The 14,562-nt window shown below is 35.9% G+C and overlaps 1 protein-coding gene across 1 annotated transcript; it reads right to left on the reverse strand.

Annotated features, from left to right (window-relative positions):
• Positions 1 to 232: 232 nt before the first annotated feature.
• Positions 233 to 1,030, reverse strand: LOC103973831 (calmodulin-like). The gene is made up of 4 exons (XM_009388494.3): positions 958 to 1,030; positions 698 to 855; positions 524 to 604; positions 233 to 436 (listed from the first exon to the last, which is right to left on the reverse strand). The coding sequence occupies exons 1-4, from the start codon at positions 1,028 to 1,030 to the stop codon at positions 305 to 307; spliced, it is 444 nt and encodes a 147-aa protein (XP_009386769.2). The 3' UTR covers positions 233 to 304.
• Positions 1,031 to 14,562: the final 13,532 nt, after the last annotated feature.

Here is a 14,562-nt window from a genome sequence, read left to right on the forward strand (position 1 = left end):
ATCAACCCCAAGTTTAGAATCTGCAAGGGTTCTATCAGAGGAGGATGACACGAATCCTCTTGCTAAGTGAGGCTTCGATAGAAAGCGAAATGAACTTGAAATGTGTTTTCCATTTCAGTTTTTCGACTTGTGTTATAAGTTAAGCAGGTTAATCTCATATGCCGCAACATCAATTAATACTGTGGGAAAGAAGTTGAAATGTGGGATTGTCTCTATATATCTGAAACTACAAAAAAGAATCATCAACCATTTTGGGACAGAGCGCTAAAATGAACTGATGAATGCCTCTCGTTCTATACAATGGTCAGGCAGACATCATCTGCACGAAATCCTCGAAGTTGACCTGACCATCGCCATCCAAGTCTGCCTCCCTGATCATCTGAGCTACCTCTTCATCGGTTAGTTTCTCTCCCAGACTCATCATCACCTTCCTTAGCTACAAGAACAGAAGATCGATAGCATACTTCGAACAACATGCTTTTAATTCGAGCTCATGTCTGAGTTAATCAACTTGAACACTCACCTCAGCCTCCGAGATGTAGCCATTTTGGTCCTTGTCGAACACTTTGAAAGCCTCTTTTAGTTCCTCCTCCGAATCAATATCCTGCAGGAGTTCAAACATGGATGGATGCATGAGAACATGTCGTCGGAGGTGTTCATTTATCAGCTACCAGCTTGCAGAGGCCATTTCTCTTGCCTTCATTTTGTGGGCCATTAGGCCCAAGAACTCTGCAAATTCTATGGTGCCATTGCCATCGACGTCGCCTTCGCTGATCATTCCCTGCAACTCTTCTTGAAAAGGCTTCAGGCCTAGTGACGTGATGACCATCGACAGTTCTTCCAATGCGATCGAACCTGCCAAACCCAGTAACGGATGGGGAACCAATGATCAGCCAACGAGTAACCAGGAAAGGAAGCGAAACTGTGGCAAAGAGAAGAAGAAGAAGAAGAAGCGACCATCTCCGTCCTTGTCGAAGAGGCAGAAGGTTTCATAGAACTCGGTGATCTGTTCCTCTGTGAAGAGATCCATGCCAAACTCTGGGAGCTGAGGATAGTAGTGTGCGATGAGAGGAACCTCTGCCACGGCCTTGGCTATATATAGGCCGGCCTCTCTTTTGACTTGTTCCAATCACTGGTCAACCATCTTCTCACGCTGTTGAAAGCTGAGGAGGAAAAGTAAATGATGTTGACTTTACCAGTTCCAAAAACTCCTCTTTGATCACCTTCCGCCATTTCTTAGCATCCACGGGAGAGAAAAAGGAGGTGACCTATCAATAAAGTGTGACCACGACCTGTTCTTCGTTCCTGTTTCGACTTTTACTGCCTCATTTTCTCCTCTACAACATATATAAATCACTGTACGATCCGCTATTATAAAAATAATTGTATTAATTTGCACGAGTTTGATAAAATGGGTACGAGAATCACTTTCCATTAATTAAATAATAGTTTTAGAAGATATAGTTGACTCCATAAAATTGCTTTTCATCATCGTTGTATACTTAAATTAGAGTTGGGAATGTTGTATTTGATGGTGACTGTTATCTACATGCAAAATCTGAGGTCTCGTGATTCACTAAAGTCAGGTTATCAGCGTCATCGTGGTGGAAGGAGATAATAGAAATATATATATGAAGATGACGTAATTCATATCTACTTGTTGGCTTCCGCAAGTTTCATGATAAAAAAAAAGCTGCTCCTTATTTCTAGAACAAAATGGTCTTATTTGAATCCAACATACCATATTCAATTTTTCATATGTTATGATGATGTAGTAATTCACTAGAATCTTGTCCTTTTATGTGTAATGATAATGCTGTTAGCATGTCATGGTTCTCATATTGGCGAGTTCTTGATCGATTGTGGATAATTGCTATCTCGAAAGTCATCACGTGAGAGATGAATGCAAAATGCAACGTGGATTTTGAGAATTCTCATGAAAAATTTAGCATTTGTAGCTCATTTCGCCCCTTTTTTTTCTTTTTAATTTTTTAATTTTATATATATATATATATATATATATATATATATATATATATATATATATATATATATATATATATATATATATATATATATATATATATATATATATATATCAACTTTGTTGGCATGGAAATGGTCAAGCATACTGACAAGCTGATACGTGTATTTTGACTCTTCCCAGTTAATTAGCTTCGCTTTAGTTTTCCTGCCTTTTCACACATCTTGTTGCCTCCACCCAACACGGTAATAATTGACAAACAACGGCGTGTCCTACTTTGACTTTTTCTTCTCCTGCCCTCAGCGGAAGAAGAAGTCTACCCTAAAACAGTAGGAAATGCGAGGCCGATGTCTTATTTTGCTACAGATTCACTGTTGGTGTTGTTGGTTGTCTTTTGAGAACCATGGAGCAAAAGTTCTGAAGCCGTATCAAAAGAAACCAAGAATTCGGCTGAGAATGGTCTCTGTGGACGAGTAAATATTCTTTCATTCATAATAATGACATCATCATATCAGCTCGAGTTATTTATCATAAAAATAAAAAGATAAACTTTTTGTTCATGATAATGTCAACTCTTAAGTAGTTAACGGGGCATCCTCGTATCTGGCCTTTGCAGGATTTTGATTGTTGCGTTATAACCGGTCCGGAGATGTGAATTATAGCAACAGATAAGAAGATTATGCGATCTTTTATAAAGGAAAGATATATAATAAAATTAATTAAATTTCGATTACAGATATTAATCAATAAAAAAATTTATATTATAATAAGATTTTTTAGAGGATATCCTTTATGGGAGGAATTTTTCTAATAACTTATATCATAGAGGATGCAGTTGAGAGATTACGATTTATCTCTCAACAAAAAAAAAAAAAAAGAAATGTTTAGTTTTCCTTGTAAATCGACATCATTGTGATGTTCATATCCGGATGACAGTGTCTTTGCAAATCACACAGAAATCTTTTTCAGATGACATCAAAAAATACATATATTAAATCCGATCTAATATTATTTGATTTCAATCCTAACATAAAAGTTTTTTTATGTTACATATACCATATCATAGATTTTATGCTTACAATTAGTATTAGAGTCTAGATTCTTGAGATCAAATATATTAAATCTATTATTTTTGTTCATGATGTTTAAATAATCCATATATTTTGTCAATCTAAATTTCTATCTACTCCATCTTGCGGACAATGTTCAATTCTTTGTAACGCGATCTTCGATGATCGTATAGTAGTGACAATCGTTGTGCAGCACCATTGTCAATGGTAGTCACAGCAACCTCGCTATGACAAATTTGTTGGTGGTAGCGGTCATCTAGTGGTTAGTTGTATGTTGCGATTGATCGCACATCGCGACAACCACGCATAGGCATGCAGGCAATCGTGCGCAAGTGATCGTCGCACGGGCGACAGCGCACACACATGACGATCGCATAGCGGTAGCCACAAGCAAGCAGAGGCCACGTCCAAGCAGCAACTACAGCTAGGCTGCTGTAGCATCTAAGAAGCAACCTTGTGCGGGCAAAGGTTGCACCCAAGCAGTAGTCGCATAGGCAATAACCGCCCATAGGCAGTGTAACACCCCTCATTTCTAAATTTTCATATAAATTTCTAGTTGTAATGTAAGAATCCATTTTAAATTTGATAAAAGAACCAAAGTATAAATCTGAGAACGTATTCATAAGATTTGGAGATCTATTTAAAGAAAAAAAAATCTGAGGACCTATATGTAAACCCTAAGGACCTCATCGTAAATACAATAATACAAGGACTAAATTGTAAAATACATAAAATTATAAATCCCACCACTTAAGCCTCTCTACCTTCATTCTGAAGGAACCAAAGAAGGCAGTGCGTGGAAGAACAGAGGAAGAGAGAAAGAAGAAGAAAAATAAAAAAAAAGGAAGAAGAATAAGAGAAATTTGGGGCTTTGGGGTTTTCTTTGCTCAAATCTTCTCATTTCGGATCATAATTCTCAAAGGTAAGTATTCTAATCCCATCTTATAGAAATATTAGTCTCTATTCTCATATTAATTCTAAATAATCTGAAAGATTTCTGTTTAGAACTTGATATTTCTCTTGTCAGACACAAAACCATGGATCTGAAATTTTTTAGTAAACTGACCCCTATAGATTGTTTTAGCCATAATTTTTAGCATCAAATATAGATTTAGGTAGGATCTTATTTATTTGAAATTAGACTCTTATACACTTCTTTTAACACTGATATTAAAAATTTTGGACACCGAATACTTATCCAAACTTCTATTTTAAATGAGCTTGTGAATTCTGAAAAACAGGGATCAAAATTTCTGACCTTTCAATACTAAAATGTCTATAAGTCCCTGTTGGAAGTTCTGATTAGTACCAAAGTAAGTTTATTTGAAATTAGACTTGTAGATCTTTCTTTTGATTTATAGATTGAAAAATTTAGAATTCAAATGCCTATCCTGTTATCTATTGAAACTGACCCTATGAATTCTGCAAAACAGTGATTTTGTTTTTGACCTTTGGTTACTAAATCAATGATAACTCCTTGTTGGAAATCTTGATTTGTACGAAACTTATTTTATCAGAAAATAGATTGATATATCTTTTGATAATAGTTTTTTGAGTGTATTGGAGTATAATTGACAATATGAAGTATTTGTTCAATGTGCCTCTCGAACTCTATCAGAAATCGAGCTTTGGTCGATATCACATATTCTGTTTCATTCGTTTGGGAATATATTTTATTCAATTTCCTTCACTCAATTGAAGTTTATATTAATGCTTGAATTTTGGTTTGCTCTTCTCTATAAGTTATTTACATTCTTGAAACATATTGTGTAACGTTTATGCTATATCATATTGACTCATATAGGCACATGTATATCCCATTGTTCCGCATTTGCTTTCGATATGTGTCTATTCCAGTTTCATTCCTTTGGATATTGAATTCATCTAACCTTCTTATTTAAATTGAGCTATATATGATTGCTTAGAATCCATGTATACTCTTGCTTTCATTTCCTGTCAAATATGAATACATTTGTGAAAGATTATTGCTTGCATCGTATTGACTCGTAAAGGCATATATACATTTTGTTGTTCCGTGTGTGCTTCCGATATGTGCTATTTATTGTTCATACTACCCTTTTGTACTTAAATATTATGGGATAATATGAACCTTTGTCAGAAATGGTAAAGGGAGTTATGTATAGAGCCTGCGATGCTCTGTCGGCCCCCTCTGACATCACCTAGACATGGGTGGATGGAGCTCCCAAACGTGGGAGACTTATGTCTGGTGGTCATTCAGAAATGAATGAATCACATACTGTCTGTGATCCCACTATACCTTCTATATGTTTGATATGATATCCAGAGCTTTGGTTATGTATTTCTGTATGCGCTTTGGATAAGAAAGATATGAATGCAACGTCAAATACGACGTTTCAGCTTCTGTTTCGTATCATCCTTTGATATGCTCCAAAATGTTCGTACATCATTGATATGCTTTGAAATATTTCATATGCTATTGATATGTTCTAGAATGTCCTATTTGTCATTGATAAGCTCCAAAATATTTCATTGGTTATTAATATGCTCTAATTACTCTATGCTCCATTTGTTATGAACCAAATAAGTTTGATTGAAATGACATTTGTGATTCTGCACCTAGTGTGATTATGTCTATGAATTCTTTATATTCTACCTTGTATTTTGAAACCTTATTTGTTTGGAAATTATCCTCTTTTACCATGGATATGTTAGTCACTTGCTGAGCTTTATATGCTCACTCTGTTGCAATATAAATTTTTCAGGATAACCTATCACTTACTTAAATGTTAAAATTGACCCTGACCTTTCCCCCCTTAGAGACGTCGACCCACATGCTGGTCCTGATCAACCTACAATACTGCTTATACTGGTCAAATTTCCTAGGCCAGTCTCAACCAAATGCCGATCAAGCCACCCCGACCCATGGACATCATGACCAAGGAGGCCCTAAGGTCCCCAACAGTCGAGTTAGATGGGCTACGTCGACCCCATTCGATAAACCTCAATTCTGAGGCTAAGTTAGGTGACTCGGAGTACACACTTTGGGCACGGCTGAGGCAATGGAAAGCTAAAAGATTTTGGGTAGATCTTTATTAATATATATATTTTTATTGTATAAGCACACTCTGCATCTAATGAAATGTTGATAGTGAATCTAAGCTTGTAGATTTTGTATAAGTTTAAAGAACCTCTCATATTTAGGATTCTGGAATGTTAAGTTTAATTCATGTAATGATATGAACTTATGATAAATGATTGGAGTTTTGATTGTATAAATTACTTAGCTTGTGGATTTATAAATGTTGTTCATGTTTGTTAAGTTGGCTTGGGTTGCCATAAATATGAATTATCGAGTGATGTGATATATGATTATAAACTGCATAGGTTTTATGGATGTAAATTTGATAGAATGTTTTTCAGTGTCCTCAAATGTTAGTTTGGATCTTGGATTTATCTGTGATGAAAAATTTTAATATTGATCTATTTTGAGGGGCGTGATAGAGGTGGTATCAAAGCATGGTTTGAGGATCACTGAAATATCTGATATGTTAACGTACAAAATATATTGAGGTCTAGTGAATTATAGTGATTGGTGAAAATATTCTTTGATGGATTTTAGGAATCTAGGATAATGAGGACATTTGGTCCTCCTATTTCATTTGTTTCTGATTAATTAATCGGGATGGAAGGGTTGATCCAGGATACTAAATTAGAGTAGCACAATGAAAGCATGGTGAAAAATGGATAATGATGAATCTAATTTAATTGGTGGTAGAAAAATGGATGATGCAAACGAAGAAGATATTTAATATACAAAATTATTCTGATGATCAAAAGATTTCTTTTGCCACCATATATTGGAAGTAGAGGCTTATTATTAATGGGAACAATGAAAAGATTTCTAAAGATCAAGGACAAGAATAGCTAGGACAAGTTTACCAATAAAAATATGATTGCAAATGAATCAGAAAGTGATAATAAAAGGGTTAAGACATCTGAATTTAAAAATGAAGTCACCACAAAAGACTTAATCCTGTGTAAGATACAAGTTAAATTATGAAACAAGTTTGTGTTTGTGGGTGACTAGAGTCTATTTTACTTGTGGAAAGTTGGATCGTAAAATAAAAGACTGTCATTTGAACAAGAAGAAAGAGTCACTGCCTCCTAAATCATCAGCCCATATCAGAGTGTATGCTATCACTAAATATGATTCTAAAACCTCTGAATTAGTGGTCAAAGATATTATTCATGTTTATGAAAGAATACAAATATTTGTTTGATTACGGGTCTCATCTATGATTTGATTCATAATATTTTGCTTATCGCTTTGGTATTCAATCATTGGAGATTATGGGTCTCATCTTCGGTAGACCACTACATTATGTTCTATATGTAAATACAATCATTGGATATTCTTTGATAATGAACTTGAATCTGGTCCTCTTGTTTGATTTTTATTGGAGAACTTGAACTTTTGTTGATTTAGTTCTCCTAGAGATTTGGAGTTTTGATATTATACTTGGTATGTATTAGTTATCTTCTTATCATACCAGTATGGATTGTTATATAACAAATGATCACTTTTTGTATATTAGATCAACCCATCTTTTATTTTGAGAGTATTGGACATGATTTATTTCCTTGCCCGGATTACCTCCAAACGTGAGTTTGCTTTTGATTTGTCCTTGGGATAATCCCAATATCTAAGCCTCTCTAAAAAATAACATCATTTGAGTAAGTGGAATTAAAAAAGTAACTACAAGGACTATTAAATAAGAATTTTATTTGGCTTAATATTTCATCATGAGCTGCTCCAGTGTTAGTTAAAAAGATGGATGGAACATTGAGACTTTACATTAATTTTAGACAATTGAATCAGATGACTATAAAAAAAAAAAGAGTATTCTCTAAAGTGACGACTTGTTTGATCAACAGTAGGGTGAATAAGTATTTTCAAAACTTGATCGAAGGTTGGGTTACCATCTATTGAGGATCAAGGAGGAGGATATTTCGATCACTCTTGGATGACTGTGTTGTTAGGATCGGAGCGGCACTAAGAGGGGGGGGTGAATTAGTGCAGCGGATTAAAACTCATAAGTTTGAAAATGATTTCGTAAATATGTAGAGATTTCATTTTGATAGTAACTTGAGTAAAATGAGAAAATGAGATCCGAAAGCTAGCAGTAGTGTAAATGATAATTTCAGGAAGGTAAATACTCACATATTCAAGGAACGCACCAATTTAAAGTGGTTCGATCAAAATGACCTACATCCACTTGCGAAGCCTTGTTCAATGAGGCTCCCAACTTCCACTAGCAAATCACATTGAAGGGGAAGGACAAATACCCCTCTTACAACCTTTTACAAGTGGTTCACACTCTTACAAATTTTCAAAGAGAAAGAGGGAGGTGAACACTTAAGCTATTGAAAACAAAAACTTGCTAAAGGCTTTGCTAAGACTTTTATCTCAATCTCTTGCTTCTTAAAGGTTGTTCTCTCAGTTGAGAATTGAGGGGTATTTATAGGCCCTAAGAGAATTCAAATTTAGGCTCCAAATTTTGAATTCTCTTGGGTTTCCGAGGCTAGCGGTGCCACCGCCGGACCTCTCGGGTGCTGGGCGGTGCCACCGCTCAGTCCAGCGGTGCCACCACTCAGTTCTCGAGTTCTGGGCAGTGCCACCGCCTAATCTGGCGGTGCCACCACCTACACAATTTTAGCTCACTGGTTGGGCTCCAAACTTGGCCCAAACCAGTTCGAACTCGGGCCCAATTGGCCCCTACTCGGGTTATAGGATTAACACCTAATATTAATCCTAATTAATATGCTAAATATGAATTTAAAGACATTTCCTAAGCTATTACAAAGTCCACAAGTCAAGACTTCTTCCGGCGAGTTTTCGACGAACTTCCGGCGGTCTTCCGATAAACTCTCGGAAACTATTCTGCGGACTCCCGGCAAGCTCCTAGACTTCACGATTTGATCTTGGCGAGTCCCAACGAGCTTCTTCAGCAAGCTCCAATCTTTCTCGGCGAGCTCCGTGAACTTCCAACAAACCTTCCGGCGAGCTTCTAAAAAACCCTTTGGCAAGCTCCCTACTCATTCTCGGCTAGTTTCAGCAGCATTCCCAACGAATCTTCGGACTTCCGTTGAACTCTCGAACTCGCAATGAATCCTTCGCGCTTGACTCCGAAACTTTGTTTCACTTTATGTCTTCATCATTATCGTAGTTAATCCTGCACAGACAAGCCAAAACTCTACTCCGATCTAGACAATTATTACAATGCGAATTGACATTCTATTGCCTGGCATGTCATTGGTTGGCGCTTCTTCCGATTCTTCAGCGCATCGTCCTCTCTTACGGCTGGTTGCCCAATCGACGGTTGAACTCCGCAACCCCGATATCCTTGGCGCAATTCCGCTCTCCTTGGCCTGATGCCCGACGTTCGAAGCCTTCTGCCATCCAATATCCTGACGTGATCTCCTCCGGCGCAACGTCAATTCATCCTGCGTCAACTGTGTTAGGATCGGAGCGGCACTAAGAGGGGGGGATGAATTAGTGCAGCGGTGAAGTGCGATAAACTTTTCATGATTTAAACACTTTTCAGAAACTTCGTACGATTAAAGCAACGTTTTCGTTTAAAAACGTTTCGATTGCGTTTTAACTTGAAGAGATAAGTAAGACGAAGACAAAGCAGTATAGCATTAAAGTGCAAATGGTTTGCAGTAATATAAATGACAATAAGTAAATGCAAGCCATAGATTATGCCGATTTTATAGTGGTTCGGTCAAATGACCTACATCCACTTGCGAGGCCCCTCTTCGATGAGGCTCCCACCTTCCACTAGCAAATCTCTTGAAAGGGAAGGGTAAATACCCCTCTTACAACTTTTACAAGCGGTTCACTCTCTTACAGATTTTCAACAAGAAAGAAGGAGGTGAACACTAGCAAATTGAAAACAAGACTAGCAAAGACTCTTCTAAGACTTTTCTCTCAATCACTTGCTGCTCAAAAAGTTGTGTTCTCAGCTGAGACTTGAGGGGTATTTATAGGCCTCAAGAGGATTCAAATTTGGGCTCCAAAAATTTGAATTCTCTTATGTTCCCGATGCTGGCGGTGCCACCACCTAGCCAAGCGGTGCCACCGCCCAGCGCTCGGGTGCTGGGCGGTGCCACCGACCAGCCTAGGCGGTGCCACCGCCTAGGCAAATTCAGCTCACTGGTTGGGCTCCAAACTTGGCCCAAACTTCACGATTGGGCTCCAAACTTGGCCCAAACTTCACGATTGGGCTCCAAATTCAGCTCACTGGTTGGGCTCCAAACTAGGCAAATTCAGCTCACTGGTTGGGCTCCAAACTTGGCCCAAGCTCCTAGACTTCACGATTTGATCTTGGCGAGTTCCGATGAGCTTCTTCGGCAAGCTCCGATCTTTCTCGGCGAGCTCTGCGAACTTCCAATGAACCTTCCGGCGAGCTTCCGAAAAACCCTTCGGCAAGCTCCCTACTCATTCTTGGCTCGTTCCGGCAGCATTCCCGATGAACCTTCGGACTTTCGTTGAACTCTCGAACTCGCAATGAATCCTTCGTGCTTGACTCTGACACTTTGTTTTGCTTTATATCTTCGTCGTTATCGTAGTTAATCCTACACACACAAGCAAAAACTCTACTTCGATCTAGACAATTATTATAAAGCAAATTGACATTCTGTTGCCCGGCACGTCATTGGTTGGCGCTTCGTCCGATTCTTCGGCGTATCGTCCTCTCTTGCGGCTTGTTGCCCAATCGGCGGTTGACCTCTGTAATGCCGATATCCTTGGTGCAATTCCGCTCTTGGCCCGATGCCCGACGTCCGAAGCCTTCTGCCATCCAATATCCTAACGTGATCTCCTCCGGCACAACGTCAATTCCTCCTGCCTTAATTGTCTAATCCTGATCGAGTAGACCTGCATATCTCAAAATGCAGTTAAACATAAACATAATTATCAATTGGTTTTATCATCAAAATACGAGATTCAACAATCTCCCCCTTTTTTATGATGACAACCAATTGATGACGGAGTTAAACTTGACTTCCGGAGTTTAAACAAACTCCCCCTATCAATATGCCATATTGATAGAACCTTGAATTCAAACTGAATTCAAGTCATTGCAATATTCATCATGAATACTTGCAACACGTCATTATGAACTCATGCATAGACTTATGCATATCATGTCATCAACATACTTCTCCCCCTTTGTCATCAACAAAAAGGAGAAGTACAACTATTCTTTGTGTTTGTAATATAAGTTCAACTCATTGCATGAAAAACATAATATTAAGTTTTATCATCATGCAGTTTTGAAGCTAGAAAATTTAGCAAGTAATGCATCATGCTTAGGACATTCAAGCTATCAAGTTTTAGACATGCAAGTTTTACAGCATACAAGATAGCACTTTTGGTAATGTTCAAGATAGCAAGTTCTACATCATGCAAGCTAGCAATATTGAAATGTTCAAGAAAGCAACTCTTGCTTCTTGAAATATGCAAATTTGTCAAGTTTTGCTAGATGTGCAAGTTAGCATTTTTGCCTCTTAAGATAGGCAAGATAGCACATTTGCTTCTTTTGAGATAGCAACTTTTTGCTTCTCTTTAGACTACAAGCTAGCAATTTTTACGATATGTAAGTTTCACAATATACAAGCTAGCAAAAATTTCGAAAGCAAATGCAAGATAGCTTTCTTGTGTAAGCTCATAATTCTTGCTTCCTATTGCAATGTGCAAGTTGCAAGTTTTGCTTCTTGAGATAGGCAAGATAGCACTTTTGTAATTTTTGTTTCTTAAGATAAGCAAGCTTGTGATGTTCAAAATAACAAGCTCTTTCTTCTAGAAGTGTCATTTTTGCTTTCTTTGCAAAGTGTAAGCTAGCAAAATGTTTGAAAAAGTGATCAAGTTTTGCAACATACAAGCTAGCAAAAATGCCAAACTAGCAAGAGATAATGTTTTACATGAGGCAAGCAAACAATTTGGCAAATGTTATATTTGCATCTTCTCTTTTGAGAAGTGCAATTTTTGCTTTCATCTTGAATTGTGCAAGCTAGTTAGTTTGCCTCTTTTCATGATGTCCACGCTAGAAATTCTTGCTCCCTCTTTGTCATTGTCAAAAAGAAGGGAAGACCCTTATATCAATTTTCATATTATAATAAAGGTAAGTATCATTCTTATTTATGCATCATTATATATTCAAATTAAAACATACATAATTTCAATAACCTTATTTTTCATGCACGATACCGAAAAATAAATCAATCATCATTAATAAGCATATCATACATGATACTCAAACATTAAAATTTTTAAGCATTTATCAACATGTTGATCATGATACTAAACATTCATCATTTAAAGCATTCATGATACACATCATATGCAATAAATACATCATGTACATTATTATCATAAGTATTGCATACATCATTTTAACTTTATGAATATTTCATCATTGTATGCATTATACCAAAACATTTCAAGCAATGCAAGCCATAAATACAAAGAAATCATGTCATGAAGGATAAAATCATTTGAATACCAAAAGACAAGATTCATATAGTAAATATCTTCTTTAAATAAAATATCAAGAAAAATCATAGGAGTACAAAGAAGAGATCTTGTTTTAAAAGAAAAATCAAGTAATAACTCTAAGAACTCACAAGGAAAAATCATGATTCATTTAGAAAATCTCCTCTCAAGAGAATAGCAAGTAAAATCGTAGAAGATCGATTAATGAGAAATTTTGATTTATAATAAAATCTCATGTCTCGAATGTCGAGAAATCAAAATGATGATTTATATAAAAAATATCACAAGTTATATTTAAGAGAAAAATCATCATTCATTTTCAACTTATTCAATTTGTCACATCAATATTTCTTAGATATGCATGATACCAAAACATGGTTTTAAATCTTTAACATATAACATGCATAAATTGAAAGGAGAAGGGAAGAATTCAAACGTACAAAGATTTCAACCATCTCATAAACAAATGTAAGACCAAGTCATGAATCCAAAATTCCATGAATCAAAATGATCATCAAAGGTAATCTCATGTTATTCCAAGAAATCAATATCATGATTTTGATAAAACTCATTTCAAATTTAAATCATCAAAATCATCAAAATATCAATATTACTTTCAAGAGATTCAAAATGGTATACATAGATTTATCATAATAAACATTAAGATCAATAGGATAGAGAAAAATAATTTTTTAAGGAAAAAATATTTTCCTCTTTTTAGTTGTTTCAATTCATATGATTTTATTTCACTTATACCAAATAAAAACATGTATAATGTTTAAAACCGAAAGTGTAAGATTTATTACAACAAAGATTAATAAGGCACTTTCATTATGGTAAAAATCAATAATCCATAAATCACAGGATTCATATGCATAATTTCAAAATTTATTAAGCATGTTCATTATGCATAACACTAAAACATGGTTTCAAAATGTTTAATATTTTCATTACATCATTATGCAATGGTTTTATTGAACATAATTTTGAATGATTCTTATAGATAACTAAAACTTCTTTAGTTTTAATTTATGTGATTGACTTTATATTAGCATGCTCAAGTTTTGTTCTTATGTCAAAAACATACATCATGTTTGAAAACCAAAGACAAGGTTTAAAAAAAAAAATCATCAAGCCTTCCATATAAAAACCATGCATCATCATTGAAGGTTAATATGGAAATCATCAAAATACACATTCTTGCTTCTCAAGCACATATATATGATTATTTAAATCTAATATTTTATTCTATTAACATAAAACATACAATTTTCAAGAAAAATAATTATTCAAAAGAAAAGAGAAAATGCATCATGGAAAACATCAAGTAATTTCAAAATAATTCAAGAGAGTTGAGTTACTTACCTTGTAGTCGAAGCCCGTCAAAGCCCAATTCGCCGTTTCACCTTTGGAAGTTTTTGATTCATCCTTGGTTGCCTTCCTCTTCTTTAGCCTCTTCCTCTATTTTGTTAGGATCGAGAGCACTAAGAGGGGGGGGTGAATTAGTGCAGCGGAAATCTTTCAGCGATTAAAAACGAAAGCTGCGTTCGTTCGATAAAAACTATTTTGATGCAAAAGCCAATTCTAAGATTACTTATGATTCAATGCAGTTTATGTCTAAACACAGTTTGCGTCTAAGCGCAATTTATGCAGTTTGCAGTTTGCGTCTAAATGCAGATTGCGTCTAAGTGCAGTTTGCATCTAAGCGCATTTTGCGTCTAAGCTCAGATTGCGTTTAAGCGTAGTTTGCGTCTAAGCGCAGTTTACGTCTAAACTCAGATTGCGTCTAAGCGCAGTTTGCGTCTAAGCGCAGTTTGCGTCTAAACACAGTTTTACGTCTAAACATAGTTTTACGTCTAAACGTAGTTTTACGTCTAAACGTAGTTTTACGTCTAAACGCAGTTTGCGTCTAAACGCAGTTTTACGTCTAAACGTAGTTTTACGTTTAAAAGTAGTTTACATCTAAAACA

This window comes from Musa acuminata, chromosome BXJ2-6 (assembly GCF_036884655.1).
Source record: "Musa acuminata AAA Group cultivar baxijiao chromosome BXJ2-6, Cavendish_Baxijiao_AAA, whole genome shotgun sequence".
Lineage (NCBI taxonomy): Eukaryota > Viridiplantae > Streptophyta > Magnoliopsida > Zingiberales > Musaceae > Musa > Musa acuminata.

Bases quoted from the DNA above. Each gene is read 5' to 3' on its own strand.
- LOC103973831 (XM_009388494.3), bottom strand. From the start codon at position 1,030: ATGGATCTCTTCACAGAGGAACAGATCACCGAGTTCTATGAAACCTTC. The intron at 605-697 runs GCAAGAGAAATG...GAACTCCTGCAG, and splicing joins TAATGGCCCACAAAATGAAG to GATATTGATTCGGAGGAGGA. The intron at 437-523 runs GTGAGTGTTCAA...CTGTTCTTGTAG, and splicing joins GCTACATCTCGGAGGCTGAG to CTAAGGAAGGTGATGATGAG.